At 36.3% G+C, this 15698-nt stretch overlaps 1 protein-coding gene across 5 annotated transcripts in view; it reads left to right on the forward strand.

Annotated features, from left to right (window-relative positions):
* Positions 1–14538, forward strand: part of hdac11 (histone deacetylase 11) — a 166591-nt gene extending 152053 nt beyond the window's left edge. For 4 of the 5 annotated variants that reach the window (XM_039771237.1, XM_039771236.1, XM_039771234.1 and 1 more), the window contains 2 exons: positions 8917–9095; positions 13829–14538. In XM_039771237.1, the coding sequence (XP_039627171.1) occupies positions 8917–9095; positions 13829–14071 (422 nt within the window). In that variant the 3' untranslated portion in view covers positions 14072–14538. Of the gene's footprint in view, positions 1–8916; positions 9096–11911; positions 12463–13828 lie in introns of those variants that run through there. The other variant, XM_039771238.1, reaches the window with a different exon arrangement.
* Positions 14539–15698: the final 1160 nt, after the last annotated feature.

A 15698-nucleotide genomic window follows, 5' to 3' on the forward strand; every position in this document is an offset into this window, starting at 1 on the left:
CACTGTGCCCCCATGTTTAATACATGAATTCTATCATGTAAATAATATAAAGTATACGTGTTACTATTCTAAAATGTTCAGAGAGCTGCAATGTCATAAATGATATTTATTGATCATTGCCTGTGCACTGTTGGCGGCATAAAAGAAAGCCTGTTTAAGAAGCATGTACTGATTCACACACATACAAAGCATTTAACATGCTCCTTTAGTTATGATGGGATTTGAGAAACTCTAGTAAATTGAACATTGATTTTAAGATAAAGTGTATGACATTCTACATTAATGGCAAAGTAAACCACACGATTAAAGTGGAAATTTCGATATTAAAGTCGACATTTCAACCTTTTTTTCTTCACTGTGTCCCTCTGTTTTTTTTTGGGTTTTTTTTTCCTTTCTCTGTGCCATAATGCGCTTCCATATGACACTCAGGTGGTGGCTATGACTCGCCTTTCCACATCGACTTTAATATCTGACCACTTATTTTTTTATTTCAGGTACTGTGCGACTTTCTGAACTTAAACTTTTGAGTGGCATTCCATCAACCTCCTTTTGTTGCTCATACTACTGCCTAAGCCACCAAAAAGTATGCTTTCTTGGTTTCCACTTCACTGAGTAGGACCTCAACTTTGCATTCAGTGAAATTCTTCTTTTTCCCATGTGTTTTCGGCATTGCCTTTTAAAAAACACTGAAGGGGATGTTTATATCGATTTGCATATTCAAATATGCAAAATTCTGGGAGGAGTTGGGGTGTAGCTATAGGCATGTGCATTGTGTTAAATTTCACGTTCATTGGGATTTACAAAGGAACTTCGCATACGCATGCATGTGGATTTTTTTGTGCATACACACATTTACACTTTCGTCTGTATGCCATTTTTTAGTGTGAATTCTACACATGGCATTATACATGATGCCACATCCTGTATTTGAAAACACCTAGAAGTGTAAACCGGATGTAGTGATTATTAGGATTTGCAAATTACTGTGCTATTCTGTTATTTCAGCTTTTACATCAGTAGCTAGTGTCACGCACGCGTGAATAGGAGACCGCGGACGGACCTTAACACGCTTTGGAAGACGTTCGCCGGCAGGGAGTGGCGGGGTACTAACCTTTCTCCTTTGCTTTCTTCCAGGAAAAAAGGCGCTCCGCCACCATAAGCCTCATTTGCCCTCAGCACGTTACTTCCACCCTTCCTCCGCCATTGTTCCTGATGTCATCAATCCCATCTTCCCTCACGGTTCCTTCCCAGCATTCCTCCACTTCCGGCTCCTCCTACATAAAATGGCCGCCGACGCCATCTTCGGTGTCGCGCATATGAACCTGTTGTGTTTATATTCTGACCAAGTATTTTTTTTGATTAATTGTGGATTGTCTGCAATATACAGGGCCGGAAAACCCCACACAAACCTTTATGCTGCTTGTTGTTGCATCTTTTACACTAGAAAAACATGTAAAATATCTCCTAGGATCATTTTGACACACAAACCCTTCACCACAATAAGGTGGTGATTCATGGAGAACTCTTTCGTGGTTACGCTGCTGTATTGGTTATAACTGTTTGGTTCTCTAATTCTGCCCATTTCATTCTCTTCAAGAAACTGCCATCAGCTTGTAAGCAAGCAGATGTGTTTCTCAAGGAAATTGTACAGTTTCATTATTTACAATCATGGCCTTCATCCTGAATTGACTGGGCAAACTGAAAAGGGTTAATTGGAATCTTTTGAAATTTCTTTGGTGCACAATAAAAGCAGGACAATCTGACTTGATGAATTTATTGCCTACAATGTTTTATTCCACTGTGGTTTATGAATGTTGTCATTTAAGTGCTTATATGAATGTAAACCTCCAGTTTTCGATTGTCAATCTATGTCATCTTTAGTGCCTAGCCTATATCTCTCCTTGGCTGTGAAATGTGTGGTAAGTGACCTGGGGTAATCTAAAGAAAGCAAACCAACCCCAAAGTATCAGGTATGGCATAATGTGTGGGGTGTGTCATAAGACATCTGCCTGAAGGTTCTATCTTGTAAACTAGTGCTGTATTTTGTAAGACTTTATTCTGTCTTAAACAAAACCAGAAGTGTCACTTATGAACACTTATTTCAAATTATTATTTCAAAATTCACTTGTCTTTCCATTTTTCCCAATTAAAGTAAGTTTACTCCTGCCCATATCATAGATATTCAGTTTTCAAACCCCCCACATATCATACCCCGAAAGTTCTGATTTCTTGCCTTGCTCTACTATTGAATATATAATTAATTGGTTAGAGTATAGTCTGGAGGATCGGTCCTGAGTCAGATCTAGTCATTTTCATACTCCTTGTTTGCCAGATCAGTTCCATATTCGCTTTCTTTGTAATCCTGATTGGTGTCTGTAGAGGCCACACCATGTGCTAACAGTCATTAATGTTGTGAGTTATGTTTCTGTCAGGGAAATTACTTTTCTAAATAAAGAATAGTCAAAATCACCATTATGAATGTGTCAAAGATAGATGTCCACTATTACAAAAAGGTTGAGGAAGCCTGTCACATGCACTGGTTAGTTCACCATGATAAAACTGATGAACATAACACAACTACGATCTTAAATAAGTTCCATTCATATGCATAACAGAGTTAAGAAACACATCAGTTTGCATCAGTCACAATACAATTAAGTGGTGTAAGTACAAAAGTAAGTCAGTAAATTTTATATAACAGTTTTCAAGAACAAATGTCACAAAATGCTTTAGAAACAGTCATCACAAACTGTCACACAAAACTGAGTTAATCAATTAAAACCAGGAATAAAATTAATAAATGTACACAATAAAGCTTAACACGCAAAAGCAAGCTTCAACAAATTCAAACTTGAGGAAAAAAGAAAATGTATAGACATATACAGCAAAAAACAATAAAAGTACACAAAGGATAGATTGAACAAATGTTTCTTAAGTTTCTTTTTAAAAATGTTCACAGTGTCCACTTATCTTGGGTTTGCAGGAAGAGAGCTCCACAGTATAGAGGCCACAGCCTCAAATGCATTCAGTCTGGTGCGAGGGATAGCTTACAAACCTTGATCAGACAACGTCAAATACCTGTATGTGATTAGGGCTGCAGTAGCATAATAATATAGGTAGGAGTTTGACCATGTAGGGCTCTAAAAGTGTGAACCAGGAATTTAAAATGAACTCTGAATTTAATGAGAAATTACTGTACAGTCCACAAATTTGTGAGTTTTTTCTTTGGCTATATTGAGAGATCTAATTGATTTTCTGGTTTTTAACCTTAGCATAGTATCACAACTATAATTTCATATTCTGATCCCCATTTTATTGGCAAAACTAATTCTCTGTTATTAAAACAGAATAATATCATGACTGAAAGTTGTCAGCAAAACAGTGCTTATATGTATAAGCTTATATGTTTGAGCTTATATGTATTTTGAACATGTACAGAGTAGCGCTCTGACGTTAGTTTACTTTAAGGTGCAGGATTGCACCATTGTTGAACACTTTGCCCTGAGATATTTTTGGGCAGAGGGAGTAAAACCTTTTGAAATTGTCTGAAGGAGGTTGGCTTGTGCAGATCAATAAGCTGTTTGGGTAGCCATCTTGTGGAACACTTAAATGAAATGACAAAAACGGTTTTGGCAGTGAATGGATTAAAGTGGGAAAGAAGCTCTTTGTTCTGAAACCTTAAATTGTCACTGTAAGTTGTCTAAACAAGCTTGGTACACCATAGTACACTGTAGAGTGGAACATTAATGTAATGGTAAAGTTTTATATTAGTATATCTTTTCTAACCTCCAATTTGTTTCTCTGGACTACAAAAATCTTCATCTGAAATAAATCTTCCAACAAGTCATAGCAATTAGCACATGAACCCTGATTAGTGGAGGGTAGTACAACTGGAAAACCCTCTTGTTTTAACCAGGGGCAGCTGCACATTTTCACTTATTCTAATTGTATTACTACATTTTCTTTAGCCACATAAAAGGTGTCCTCTTTCTGATCTTGGCTGCCATTCTGTTGCTGCTCACAAATTTGCCAAAGTCTCTGTACAAATTCTCCTTTCATCTTAATCAGTTTTATTTATATTTGTATTCTATTGATAAATTAAGCCAATTATAGCAAAGGTGAATGGTAACACTTGGATCCTTGGTGTGTCTATGGGATTTTCATTCTTTGAGGTTGTGTTTTCTGAAGATAAATACATTAATGTAGTTTCAAGAGACTTGTTAGCCAGTGAGTAAGTAGTAAAAATGTTTAGATATTGATTTCCACAGTTACAAAGTAGGCTGGTGTACAAGGGAGTTTTCAAATACACAAAGGCTAGACATTTTAGAAGTGTTGTAATATTATTTACTTTTTGTACTTATGTGCATGATTTAGACGATGATCCTGAAAAGAGCACCTGTCTTTAAATTACACATGCATGCCTTAGCTAAATGTATTATTGTCAGTACTGGATATTTTTAACATACTACTGGCTTTGAACAGATTTTCAGTGAAGTGGTTTACATTAAAACCTTCTTGGTTATCTTTACCTTAGAAACACACCTATACTTAAGTACCTTTACAGGTACCTTTACTTGTGACCCTTGCTTGGGAATGGTGTAAAGTTCAGTGTTATAGTGTGCTACAAAGGATTGATGGTAATACTATTTATAAAAATTAAAACAATATACCATTTATCCAGACTATTCTTTCAAATCAAGCACTGAGCTAAATGTTGGTCCTCTTGTCACTGCTGATATTCCTTACAATTATTCCTTACAAAATTTGTCCATATTTCTTGTGATTTTTGTTTTCCTCATTGTTCAGACAATTTTTAAAAAAAGTTCAGTCAACTATCTATCATCCCAATTTTGATCATTTCAGAAGTTTATATTTAAGTGTATTTTGTACTCATTTTAATGAGCTCCAAGTTTGGAAGGACATGTCGAAATGTCAAACTAGTCTAGTAGAGTAATTTACTCTGGTGTCCAAAGTATTTCTCCTGCAAACAAATCTTTAAAAGCTAAGTCTTATTTTATTGGGTATTTTTACGCAGTTTAATTAAAACAAATACAGTGTCATCTTGTGTTTGTTTTTAAATTTAGATGTCTTTGTCATATACACTGCAATAGCATAATAAAATTTTTAGGCCATTGTTTTTGTGATGTATGAATAAATGCAATAAATAACTAAGAGTAGAAATGAATGAATAAATACAGTGGTGATTGAAAGTTAGTGAATCCTTCAGAATTTGACATATTCCTGCATAAATATGACTTAGAACATTATTAGATTTTCACACAAATCCTAAAAGTACATATGGAGAACCCAGCTAAAGAAATGACGCAAAAATATCATATTTGGTCATTTATTTACTGAGGAAAATCACCCAGCATTATACATTTGTGAGTGGCAAAAGTATGTGAACCTAGCAGGTAATTTGAAGGTGAGATTAGAGTCAGGTGTTGTCAGTCAATGTCATGGTTGCCAATATTAGAAGAACAGGGTTTTATCAAGGGCTTCATCTTCAAACATGTTTGTGCGGTATCAGTGTATCATGCCGTGGACAAAGGGCATTTCAGAGGAACTTAGAAAAAGAACTGTTGATGCTCATCATGCTAGTAAAGGTTACAAGACCATCTCTAAAGAGTTTGGACTGCATCAATCCACAGTCAGACAGATTGTGTACTAATAGAGGAAGTTTAAGACTATTGTTACTCTCCGCAGGAGTGGTTGACCAAGAAAGATCACTCCAAGTGCGTGGCATTTCATTGTCCATGAGGTCAAAAAAGAACCAAGGGTAACTGCTAAGCAACTAAAAGCCTTTTTGACATTGGTTAATGTTCATGAGTCCACCATCAGGAGAACACTGAGTAACAGAGGTGTGCATGGCAGGGTTGCAAGGGGAAAGCCACTGCTTTCCAAAAGAAACATTCCTTCCCATTTACAGTTTGCTGAAGAGCATGTGGACAAACCTGAAAGATATTAGAGTAATGTTTTATGGACAGATGAGATTAAAATAGAACTTTTTGGTTCAAATGAGAAACATTATGTTTAGAGTAAGAAAAACACTGCATTCCAGCTTGAGAACCTCATCACATCTGTAAAATATGGTGGCGATAGCATCATGCTTTGGGCCTGTTCTGCTGCATCTGGGCCAGGACAGCCTGCCATACCAACACACTTTAAAGGAAAATGTCAGTACATCTGTCCATGGACTGCATCTCAAGAGGAACCCAGGTCATGCAGCAAGACAACGACCCCAAGCACACAAATGTTCTACCAAAGAGGAATAAAATAATGACCTTAAACCAACAGAAATGTTGTGGAAGGACCTGAAGCATGCAGCTCATTTGAGAAAACCCAGCAACATCCCTGAGTTGAGGCAATTCTGCATTGAGGAATAAGCTAAAATACCTCCAACCTGATGTGTAGGACTGATCAAGACCTACTGAAAATGTTTAGTTGCAGTTATTGCTTCAAAAGGGGTTCACACCAAATACTAAAAGCAAAAGTTCACATACTTTTAGCCACTCACAGGTATGTAATACTGAGTGATTTTGCTCAATAAATAATTGACCAAATACCATATTTTTTTCAAATTTGTTTAGCTGGGTTCCATATATCTACATCTAGGACTTGTGTGAAAATCTGATTATGTTTTATGTAACATTTATGCTGGAATATGGAACATTCTGAAGGTTTTACTATCTTTCAAGCTGTAAATAAACAGTAAAAATAAATACATTAAATAAGATTAAAAAAAAAAGTTATGTATATTAAAAATGTAAGGTTGAATATGTGACAGTGTGGTACCAGAGATGTTCTGATCAGATTTTTTAATGCTGATATCGATTCTGATACTGATTACAATTTTTTCTTTATCTCTTTATAAAACGTTTTACACTAAGCTCCTGAATGACCAATTGCATAGAAGCCTCATGTCCTATATTAAAGTGTTAACTTTGGTATAACTTTGGAATTTTTAGAATTAAATTAATATTTATTCATTTATAGACCACAGGTGTTAACTGTTCCTTTTTATTAACAAAATGAAATTATGTAGGCTTATTATTCATTGGCCATAAAAATACTAAAATAAATACAATTTCCTAAAAATGCATGCCTTTGAATGCCTATCAGACAGCCTTGGTGTCACAATCATCCCTAACCCATTAACAGATGTGTTTGGTGTACTCCCAGATGGGCTTAAAGTGGAGAAGTACAAATTATTGAAATTACCAATACCACACTAATAACATGTAGTCTTATCTTGCTCAACTTGAAAAATCTCAACCCACCTTTTATAAGACAGTGGGTAACTGATGTTCTATACTATTTGCAATTGGAAAAATCAAATTCTTGCTTAGAGGATCTGTTCAGAACATTTTAAAAATATAGCAAGATCTAATTAATACAATTTTAAAATAAGCATTTATTTTGGGGAAAATACATTCTCCCTTCTTTGTTGTTTTTAAAATTTTGCACATACTGTTGGCTCTCATCTCTGTCGGTTGGGTAGTTGAGTTCTGTTTTGTCAAGTTTGACTTGATTGTATGGAATGTTATTTTCTTCAAATAAACTTAAAAAAAAAACATACTTTAATTAATTAAATATGTGTAAAAATATTTATCCATAATACAGCATTAAAAAAATAAAATGCTTCTCATAATTACAATTTGTCATATTTTTTACTTTCATATATATATATATATATATATATATATATATATATATATATATATATATATATATAATGTAAAACATACATTCACTTGTAGACTTTTACAATTTTTAACTATTAATTACACTACGGCTTTTTCTGCTGTTAAAACATACATTTCCTATATTTATATAGTTGAGCTTTTTTCCTTCAGTGTACCAGCTAAACTTTCATAATTCTTATTGTGTAATTATAAATATGGAGTACCATTTTAATTATACAGTACTTGTTTCTTACCAAAATGTATAGTGTATGACACGCACAAACAAATAAACATAGTACAAATCTTTAATCTGTATCAAACGTTTATTAAGTTTGCAACGCTAACATGCATAACAAGATTGCAAGTAAAAGATACATTTTTCTGTTAACCGAGAAGCCTGTTGTTTACTAAGCAGCAATTTCAAATTCTTCTTTATCTTTCCTTTTTCCAATTATAAATGTAACCTGCTATACTTAATACAAGCTCGCTGTCCAAACTTGGACAAATGGTATCCATTTTAATTAAAGTACAAAATAAAAAGGTCTGAATTCATTAAAGTAGCCTTTCTTTTCAGTTGTCTTAATTGCACAGGATGGCTTCTTCTGTAAAGGCTAATATTCCAATCATCTCTCATTATCTAGTGAAATGAACCTCAACTTGCTTCTCTTTGCTTACACTACAGGAGTTCATTGCCAAAATAAAAAAAGATGTTGGTTGGCTGAGCTACCATAAAACCTTGTGTAAAGGAGCACAGCAAGTAAAAAGATCAGTGTTTGTGATTGGCCAATTTACTCATCTCTAATTGAGTCTTTTGTAGTGAAAATTGGCCAATTTAGATCTGTGGCCGATCGATTTGAGCATCACTATGTGGTACTCTTGCCTTCTCTATAGTATATCTGTTAAGTTTGTTTTCTTGAATTACATTTTAGAAGTGTCCTTATGTGTTTAAAGGAAAAGGAGTTATATAAACAAGGTTAATCAGCCTCTTTTCTAAACTGACATATCTACTGACTTCAGTTTCTGTCTTCTCATGCAACCACTTTTTAATTCCAGTGTTGGCTTTTAACTCTCTTCATCATGTGGAATGTTGTTCACTGCTAAACAAGTTTTGAAATCTTAGTAACTATAATTCTACCATTTGGTAGTTTATACTTAATTTTGGCAAAGTTAGTTTGCAAAATAATCTCATCTACCAGGATTTTAAAAAAGTATCTTATTTTTTTCCCCCAAGGAGCAATAAAAAGAAAGATTGAACTGGACTGGGGCACAGAGGACCAGGAATACCTTGAGAAGGTAGACATGCATGTGCAGGGAGCACTAAATGAAGTTCGACCTGATATACTAATTTACAATGCAGGCACTGACATCTTGGATGGTGACCCCCTTGGGGGCTTGGCAATTTCTGCACAGGTAAACAGAGTGTTCCACTACTATTTCTGTGTTGCTATTGTTTTTTCTTTTATTTGTCAAATTAATTTCTCTTTAGAGAATAAGTAATGCAAGGGGAAGAAGTAAGCTAGACTGAACAGGAGCACAACTGACTGGCACCTCTGAAGCCAGGCTGATGACTGTCTCTACTCTGCCTAGTATAAGATCTTTGATATACTAAGAAGGAAGCCCAGTCCTATATATTTTGTGCACCTCTGACATTCTCCCAATTATGATCCATTTTTATTATATAAGAAAATGTTTCTGTGAGAATTTTCTAGCTGTGATTATCTGTATTGTGTTTTAACACTTTTAACGTGTTTAATGCAATACATATCCATGGGAGATGGAGTATATACCATCAGCTCTGTGATCAAAGCAGGAAAAGCTCTGAGATATTCTGCCAAGAGATTGAAAAATGGCAGACCAATAGGGCATAGAATAACGGATTGGGAGGTGGAACTTTAATTATATATGGTTATAATTTGAATGAAAGTCAAAGTTGGATAAACAGGAGCTTTCGTTTCTTTTGTATAGTTGCAGAGTTTGTCTAATATCTTGAAGACCCCAAAAAAATTAACTTGATGTCTCTACTGTATAACCTCCTTCTGAATTCTGATGGAACAAAAAAAATTACCCATAAGTAATGTACATTGTCAGGAGTAGCTAGATTGGAAGAGGAGAACATTTTACTGATCAGTTTATTGGAATTAATTATGATTATTGGAGCTAAATACCTTTTAAAAGCACAATATTTCCAGGGGTATCAATGGGTTTTTCTAGATATATCTATGCAATAATGCATCTTTCCCATTCTCACTTGGTCTATATGAAATAACAATATCAAAGCAGCTAAAAACAATGCAAATTGTACCTACCTGGCAATAAGTTATTTAACTGACTTAATGCACATTAATTTTTTGTGGACTCAATAAGTGTTTAAAGGAAATTGTCACCCTCTAACCAATGTAAAGCATTGTGGAAATGCAGCCATCTGTCCCTGCTGTGGAGGCCTTGCCTTTTCTTTTTCATCTTCTCTATTTCCTCCCAGCCTATCACCAGTTATATTAGCTAAGATGGGAGGAGACAAATTATCAGTTGACCTTATAGAAACCTGCCCTCTAGTCACTGTACGCTCTTTGTACAGTGCCTGTATTTTAGATTTAAATAACCTGGGGTACATAGATGGTTTGGGACCTTGACCGAGGCGACTCATACTGTTTTTACCACTTTATTTTCGGATTTCAGTTACACTACATAAGTAGATATGGCCTTTTCTTACATTTTGGGCATCTTTGTAGAAGTTAGAGCTCCTTGGACATTTCCATTAATAGAAAGCCCTACTCTGTACTCCAGATTCTTTTCCTAACCTGATCTCCAGTGTCTTGAGTTGCAATTTCTCTGATGCTAAGATCAGGTATGGTCAAATTGAACTTCACTACACTCGGGTCATGTGTAGGATTCAGTGCTATTTAGTTCCTTTCAATACAGTCCGGGACCACTGAAGTCCTGTATGCTTTATTGTATATTCATTGCTTACCAGTGAAACCTAATCAGACATACAATGAAGTTATTTGCTCAGTGTCTTTAGGGGAGCTTCTACTTGCTTTATTGGTATACTTACCATTTGTTCCATCATTTGAATCAAATCTTTAACAGTGTCACATACCTGCAGTTGAAAGCATAAGGGCTGCAACAGCACTCCTCGTGAATTTGGATATTTCGTTGAACTGGCGAGCCCTTGAGTCTGAGAAGTTCTTAAAGCAGTTTCACCTGACAAAGTGGGGTTTTGGCATTTTTTGTCTAATTCCTCGGATTTAGAGAAGCAGCTAGCCTTTGGAGCATTTCTTGCCAGACGTTGTGGAGTATTCTGGGGATATAGTTTAGGTGGTTGTAATACCAACCAGCCTGGCTCAGCAGTTCCTTTTTTCAGCCAAAAACCAGACATATTTCCCTGCTTGCCTTACTTGTTCTAGAAGTAGAAAGGCTTTCTCTCACCAATCTCAAATTTAAATCAGTCCCTTTCATGCTGTGTCTTACTGGTAGAAACGCTGGGCTTTGACCACCATCTTGGTTTTCCCAGAGTGCTTTGTGACTTCTCTTGTGACTGTGTTCAGCCAATGGGTGTCCAGTGACAAAGTGCTATTCTGGCACTCCAGCGCATCTTGGCCATCTTGCCTAGGTGTGGAGAAAAAGAAGAGACAACAAGACACGACTCTGCCACTCTGGACATTAGGGCCGCGTAGCTTTTTAGAATCCCCTTTATGTAATCCAAGCCCTCCAGTGGCCCACTCGCCAGAAGAATCAAGTGCAGCATCTCCAGCAAACCCATCTGTCTTTTCCGATAGGTCATTTCCAGGATTTCTTGTGAGGCTTCCATTTCTTTCATATTTCTCTAGATTTTCATTCAGGCTCACAACACCTACAGAATGCTTGTTGTCCAAAGATTTGTCACCCTTTTTAGCTGTTTTCCTCCCCATTGTATTTGTGACATGGGAAAGAAAAAGTTATATTATTATGTGAGCAGTTTCTCTGAGGGTTTTTGCCACATTAAAATTTATTGAAAAACAGGTTCCACTCAGGTGGCCAGGAAGTCCTACTGACTACTTCAGTTGTGGATAACTGGGGGTCATCACTAAGCCTCAAACCCTGAACACAACAGACTTAGAGTCACAAGCCCAATCACCATAGTTTTATTTCTTTCAAATGCCTTTATTGGTCCTTTAGAAATGTTTCACACAGCACAATATACATAAACAGAGTGAATCCTTCCTTTTTCTCTTCTTGTCCCCTGACAGCTGACTCCCCGAAGTGAGACAGAGGATTCATTTTAAGATGGACCCTGGAATTACTTCCAGTGTTTGAGTAAAGTCTGAAAGAGGTACTTCCAGGTCAGGCGGTAGCTTGTACAAAGTGTGGACAGTTTATCCTTGTAGGTCACCATGGTGGCACCCATGGCATTCAACAAGGCTTTCCTACAGGATTAAGATTTCCAGCGTGCCTGGCTGGCAGGTAACTGGAAGAAATGACGCATAAATGTGCTGCACTCTAGCATATCAAGGGAGTATATACTCCGAAAAGGCTAACTCCCCTGGTCTTTACATTATTGTGGTCTCCCTTCCATGATAAGGGGTCAATTCCCAGACTGGTCAGGACACCAGTCTATTCTTGTCCTTCCACTCTAGCCTCCCTCTCTTGCAAGGAACTACCTTTCCTCCTGGACAGTATGTTGGATAATCCCGCATATTACTTACAAGAGTTACATATAATGCCATCTTAAATATGGTCGCAGTGATGACATGTTTTGATGGGACTTTTGGAGAAATGCCCCCTAGCAGTGGTTGCTCAAAATAGTGGCTACTATAAAAATACATGAGTATGCCACAGTTATATTTTAGTACAAAATAGTAATTCCAATTATGTACAAAACAATAGTTGTGCTAAGGAAACAATTATATTTTTAGAATCATTGTAGTTGAAAATTAAAAAAAAAAAAAAAGATGTTTATATAAAGAATTTTATAAGCCTTGGGAAAAAATAATAAAAGAACAGTAATAATAACACCAGAAACTGGACTAATTTGGAATCCCATGTAAATCTAACCTGTACATTGTCCCATAGCTGTGCAGATTAAGTTTATTAGTGATTCCGAATTTGCCCAGTGTGACTGTGGATCTGCATTTGTGAGTGGGTTTTGTGGACTAGCATCCTATCCCTGGTTATTTCCTATCTTTTTATGAGTGTTTCTGGGATATACTCTGGCTACTCTAAATTGTTTTCAGCCTGTTTATAAATGTTAGTTTATGTGCTTTTGCTTTTTTAAAAAAATCATCAAAATCTTTTGGTATTATCTATGTGTATTTCTTAATGCAGTAGACTTTTCTGTTTCAGTCAAATATCATCCCCACTTCAAGGCCTTTGTTTCATGTGGAACTCGAAGAAAATTAAATACAGTAATTTTACCTATTGTATGTGAAATAATATGAAACTCACGGGATGCTGTTTATTTTGTACGTATTCTAAACATTGACTTAGTGACTTAACATTTTCAAATAATTTGTACAGATTTACAAAACTGTACAAATAAATTATAAATGTTCCAGTCAGTATTGCTTTCAAATAAAAGCTGGAGTCAATTCTCCTGTAAACTTGGATCAGTCAGTTTCTCATGTGAAGAAGACTAAGATTCCTCCTTCTCTTCTCTCAGTTCCATACAACTCTATTCTTATTCTGTATCATACTGAAAGCTGGAGTTAATTTGAATGACCGAATAATAAGCGACTCAAGCAATGATCTCAGTTAGTCTGCAATAACCTTGAGAGCAAAAACAGCCAACCATAATTTGTTTTGCAAGAATAGCATTTTAAACATTCTAGAAATTAGACATGTGTTTTTGAATTCAGGAAGAAATTATTATGGAATCTTATGAAACAGTAAAGCATAGGGATGACCTCATTGTAAATGCTCTAACGCTCTGTGTTACAAACTGTACATAATAAAAAAGGCGTCTACTGTATTTAAACATATGAAACACTCATTGTGGTCACACACCCCCAACATTCCCCATGTCTTCTCCTACCTGCTATATTTGGAAAAAATTAATCATCCCTTTAAGTTTTAACAAGTAATCCGTTATGAACACCTGGGTAACAGGTAACATGGTAATGTCTTGGCTAATTTAGGATATAAAACCTTGAGATCTTTTCTTTTTTCAGGGAATTGTTAAAAGGGATGAAATAATCTTCAAAGCTGCAAGAGAGAGGAATATCCCAATTCTCATGGTAACATCTGGTGGCTATCAGAAGAGGACTGCCAGGATAATTGCTGATTCTATTATCAACTTGCATAATCTAGGTCTCGTGGACTGTAATGCAGCTAGCAGTGAAGCTGGGCCCTCTCGTGTCTCTCTGCTGATGAATGCACCCTTGTTAGCAGCCACACAGTTGTCATCCCACTGACCATCAGCTCATTGATGAATAGCAACCTCTAAGTTCTAACACTTAAAGTTCTGTTCAGTTTAATACCAACGTAGCAGAAACGTATTTTGTGACTGCTCATACTTGTTTGTGAAAGTATCTTAGTTACAGTTTGCTATGCAGTAACAGATGTATACCTTGCCCTTTTTCACATTTCTGGATCAGTTCAACACACTTATCTTAATTTTCTTCTGGATGATGTCAAGTATTCTTTACTCTGTGACCCTTACGGATTGAATAATAATTTTCATCTAACCTTTCTAAGGTGTATTGTACTTCTTCCTAAACTACATAACAATTGATATTTAAATCAACTTATCTGTTCACTGGCTCTGGGTGCACTGACTTGTTTTGATTGATGTTTACTTGTGGTTCTCAGATTAGTTTTAATGCTGAGTGTATCATAATATGATAGAGTGTACTGTCATTAAAATAATTTTAAACTACAATTATGTATGATGAATCCTAGTAGGGGCTTATTAGCACTTCTGTGACATCCTCGGTCTTTCCAGAAAGAATGAGTTTGTGTTGGGTTGGGATCTTAATGCACATTAAACACTTAGAATGCTGCTTTGAAGCTATAGGGCCATACGTATATCCTGGGGCCTGACACAGATTTAGGCCACAACCTCTCGTTTTACACAGCTGGTAAGTCGCTCACTGCCTGTATGAGGCAGCAATCTATACCTTACTCTGGATCCTATATTCGTGTGTTTGAGTTGCCCTTAAATCCCACAGCAACTATACAAAGTTGCCTACCGTCATCAAAAGGAAACCAGAACCAGTCTGGTCGCTGTCTCTCAATTAGAGATTAGAGAGATTATTGCATTCCCTTTCAAGTTATATTTTCTTTTGTTGCCAGCAACAGCAAAAGACTAATCCTATACCATACTTTAGTACAACCCACTTCAAACAATGTGAAATTATTTATTGTACACCAGTTTTTTCTAGTTATTCCATTGCCCCTTTTCAGCTTTGCTGTTCACACTTATTTTTGGTGGTGCTCTTATCGCTTTAATCCCTGTCTGGTTTCCTTCTGCCCTGTTTTCTTAACCTCTCTATATTGGATAAAAATGGCAATGTCGCGTCAGACATTAGTCATTGCTTTATATTAACCAAATAGGGATTATTTATGGAAACAAGCTTTCTGTCCATAAGTAGAGGAAATCTGTAGATTAAGTGGGTAGCGCTGCTGCCTCACAGTTAGGAGACCCGGGTCCTCCCTGCGTAGAGTTTACATGTTCTCCCCGTGTCTGCGTGGGTTTCCTCCCACAGTCCAAAGACATGCAGGTTAGGTGCATTGACGATCCTAAATTATCCCTAGTGTGTGTATGTGCCCTGCCTGGGGTTTGTTTCCTGCCTTGCTACCTGTGTTGGCTGGGATTGGCTCTGGCAGACCCCCGTGACCCTGTAGGTTTGATATAATGGGTTGGATAATGGCTGGATGGAATACATTACTGAAAGTAGGATTTTTTTTTTACTCCACAAATGTAAAGGTCCATAATATATGCAATGAAGAGCCAGCACATTATGATCACCTGCCTTAATATACTGTTGCCCCTCCATGCACCACCAAAACAGCTCCAACATGCAAAGGCATGAACTCTGA

The sequence above is a fragment of the Polypterus senegalus genome, chromosome 12, assembly GCF_016835505.1.
Source record: "Polypterus senegalus isolate Bchr_013 chromosome 12, ASM1683550v1, whole genome shotgun sequence".
Taxonomy (NCBI): Eukaryota; Metazoa; Chordata; class Cladistia; order Polypteriformes; family Polypteridae; genus Polypterus; species Polypterus senegalus.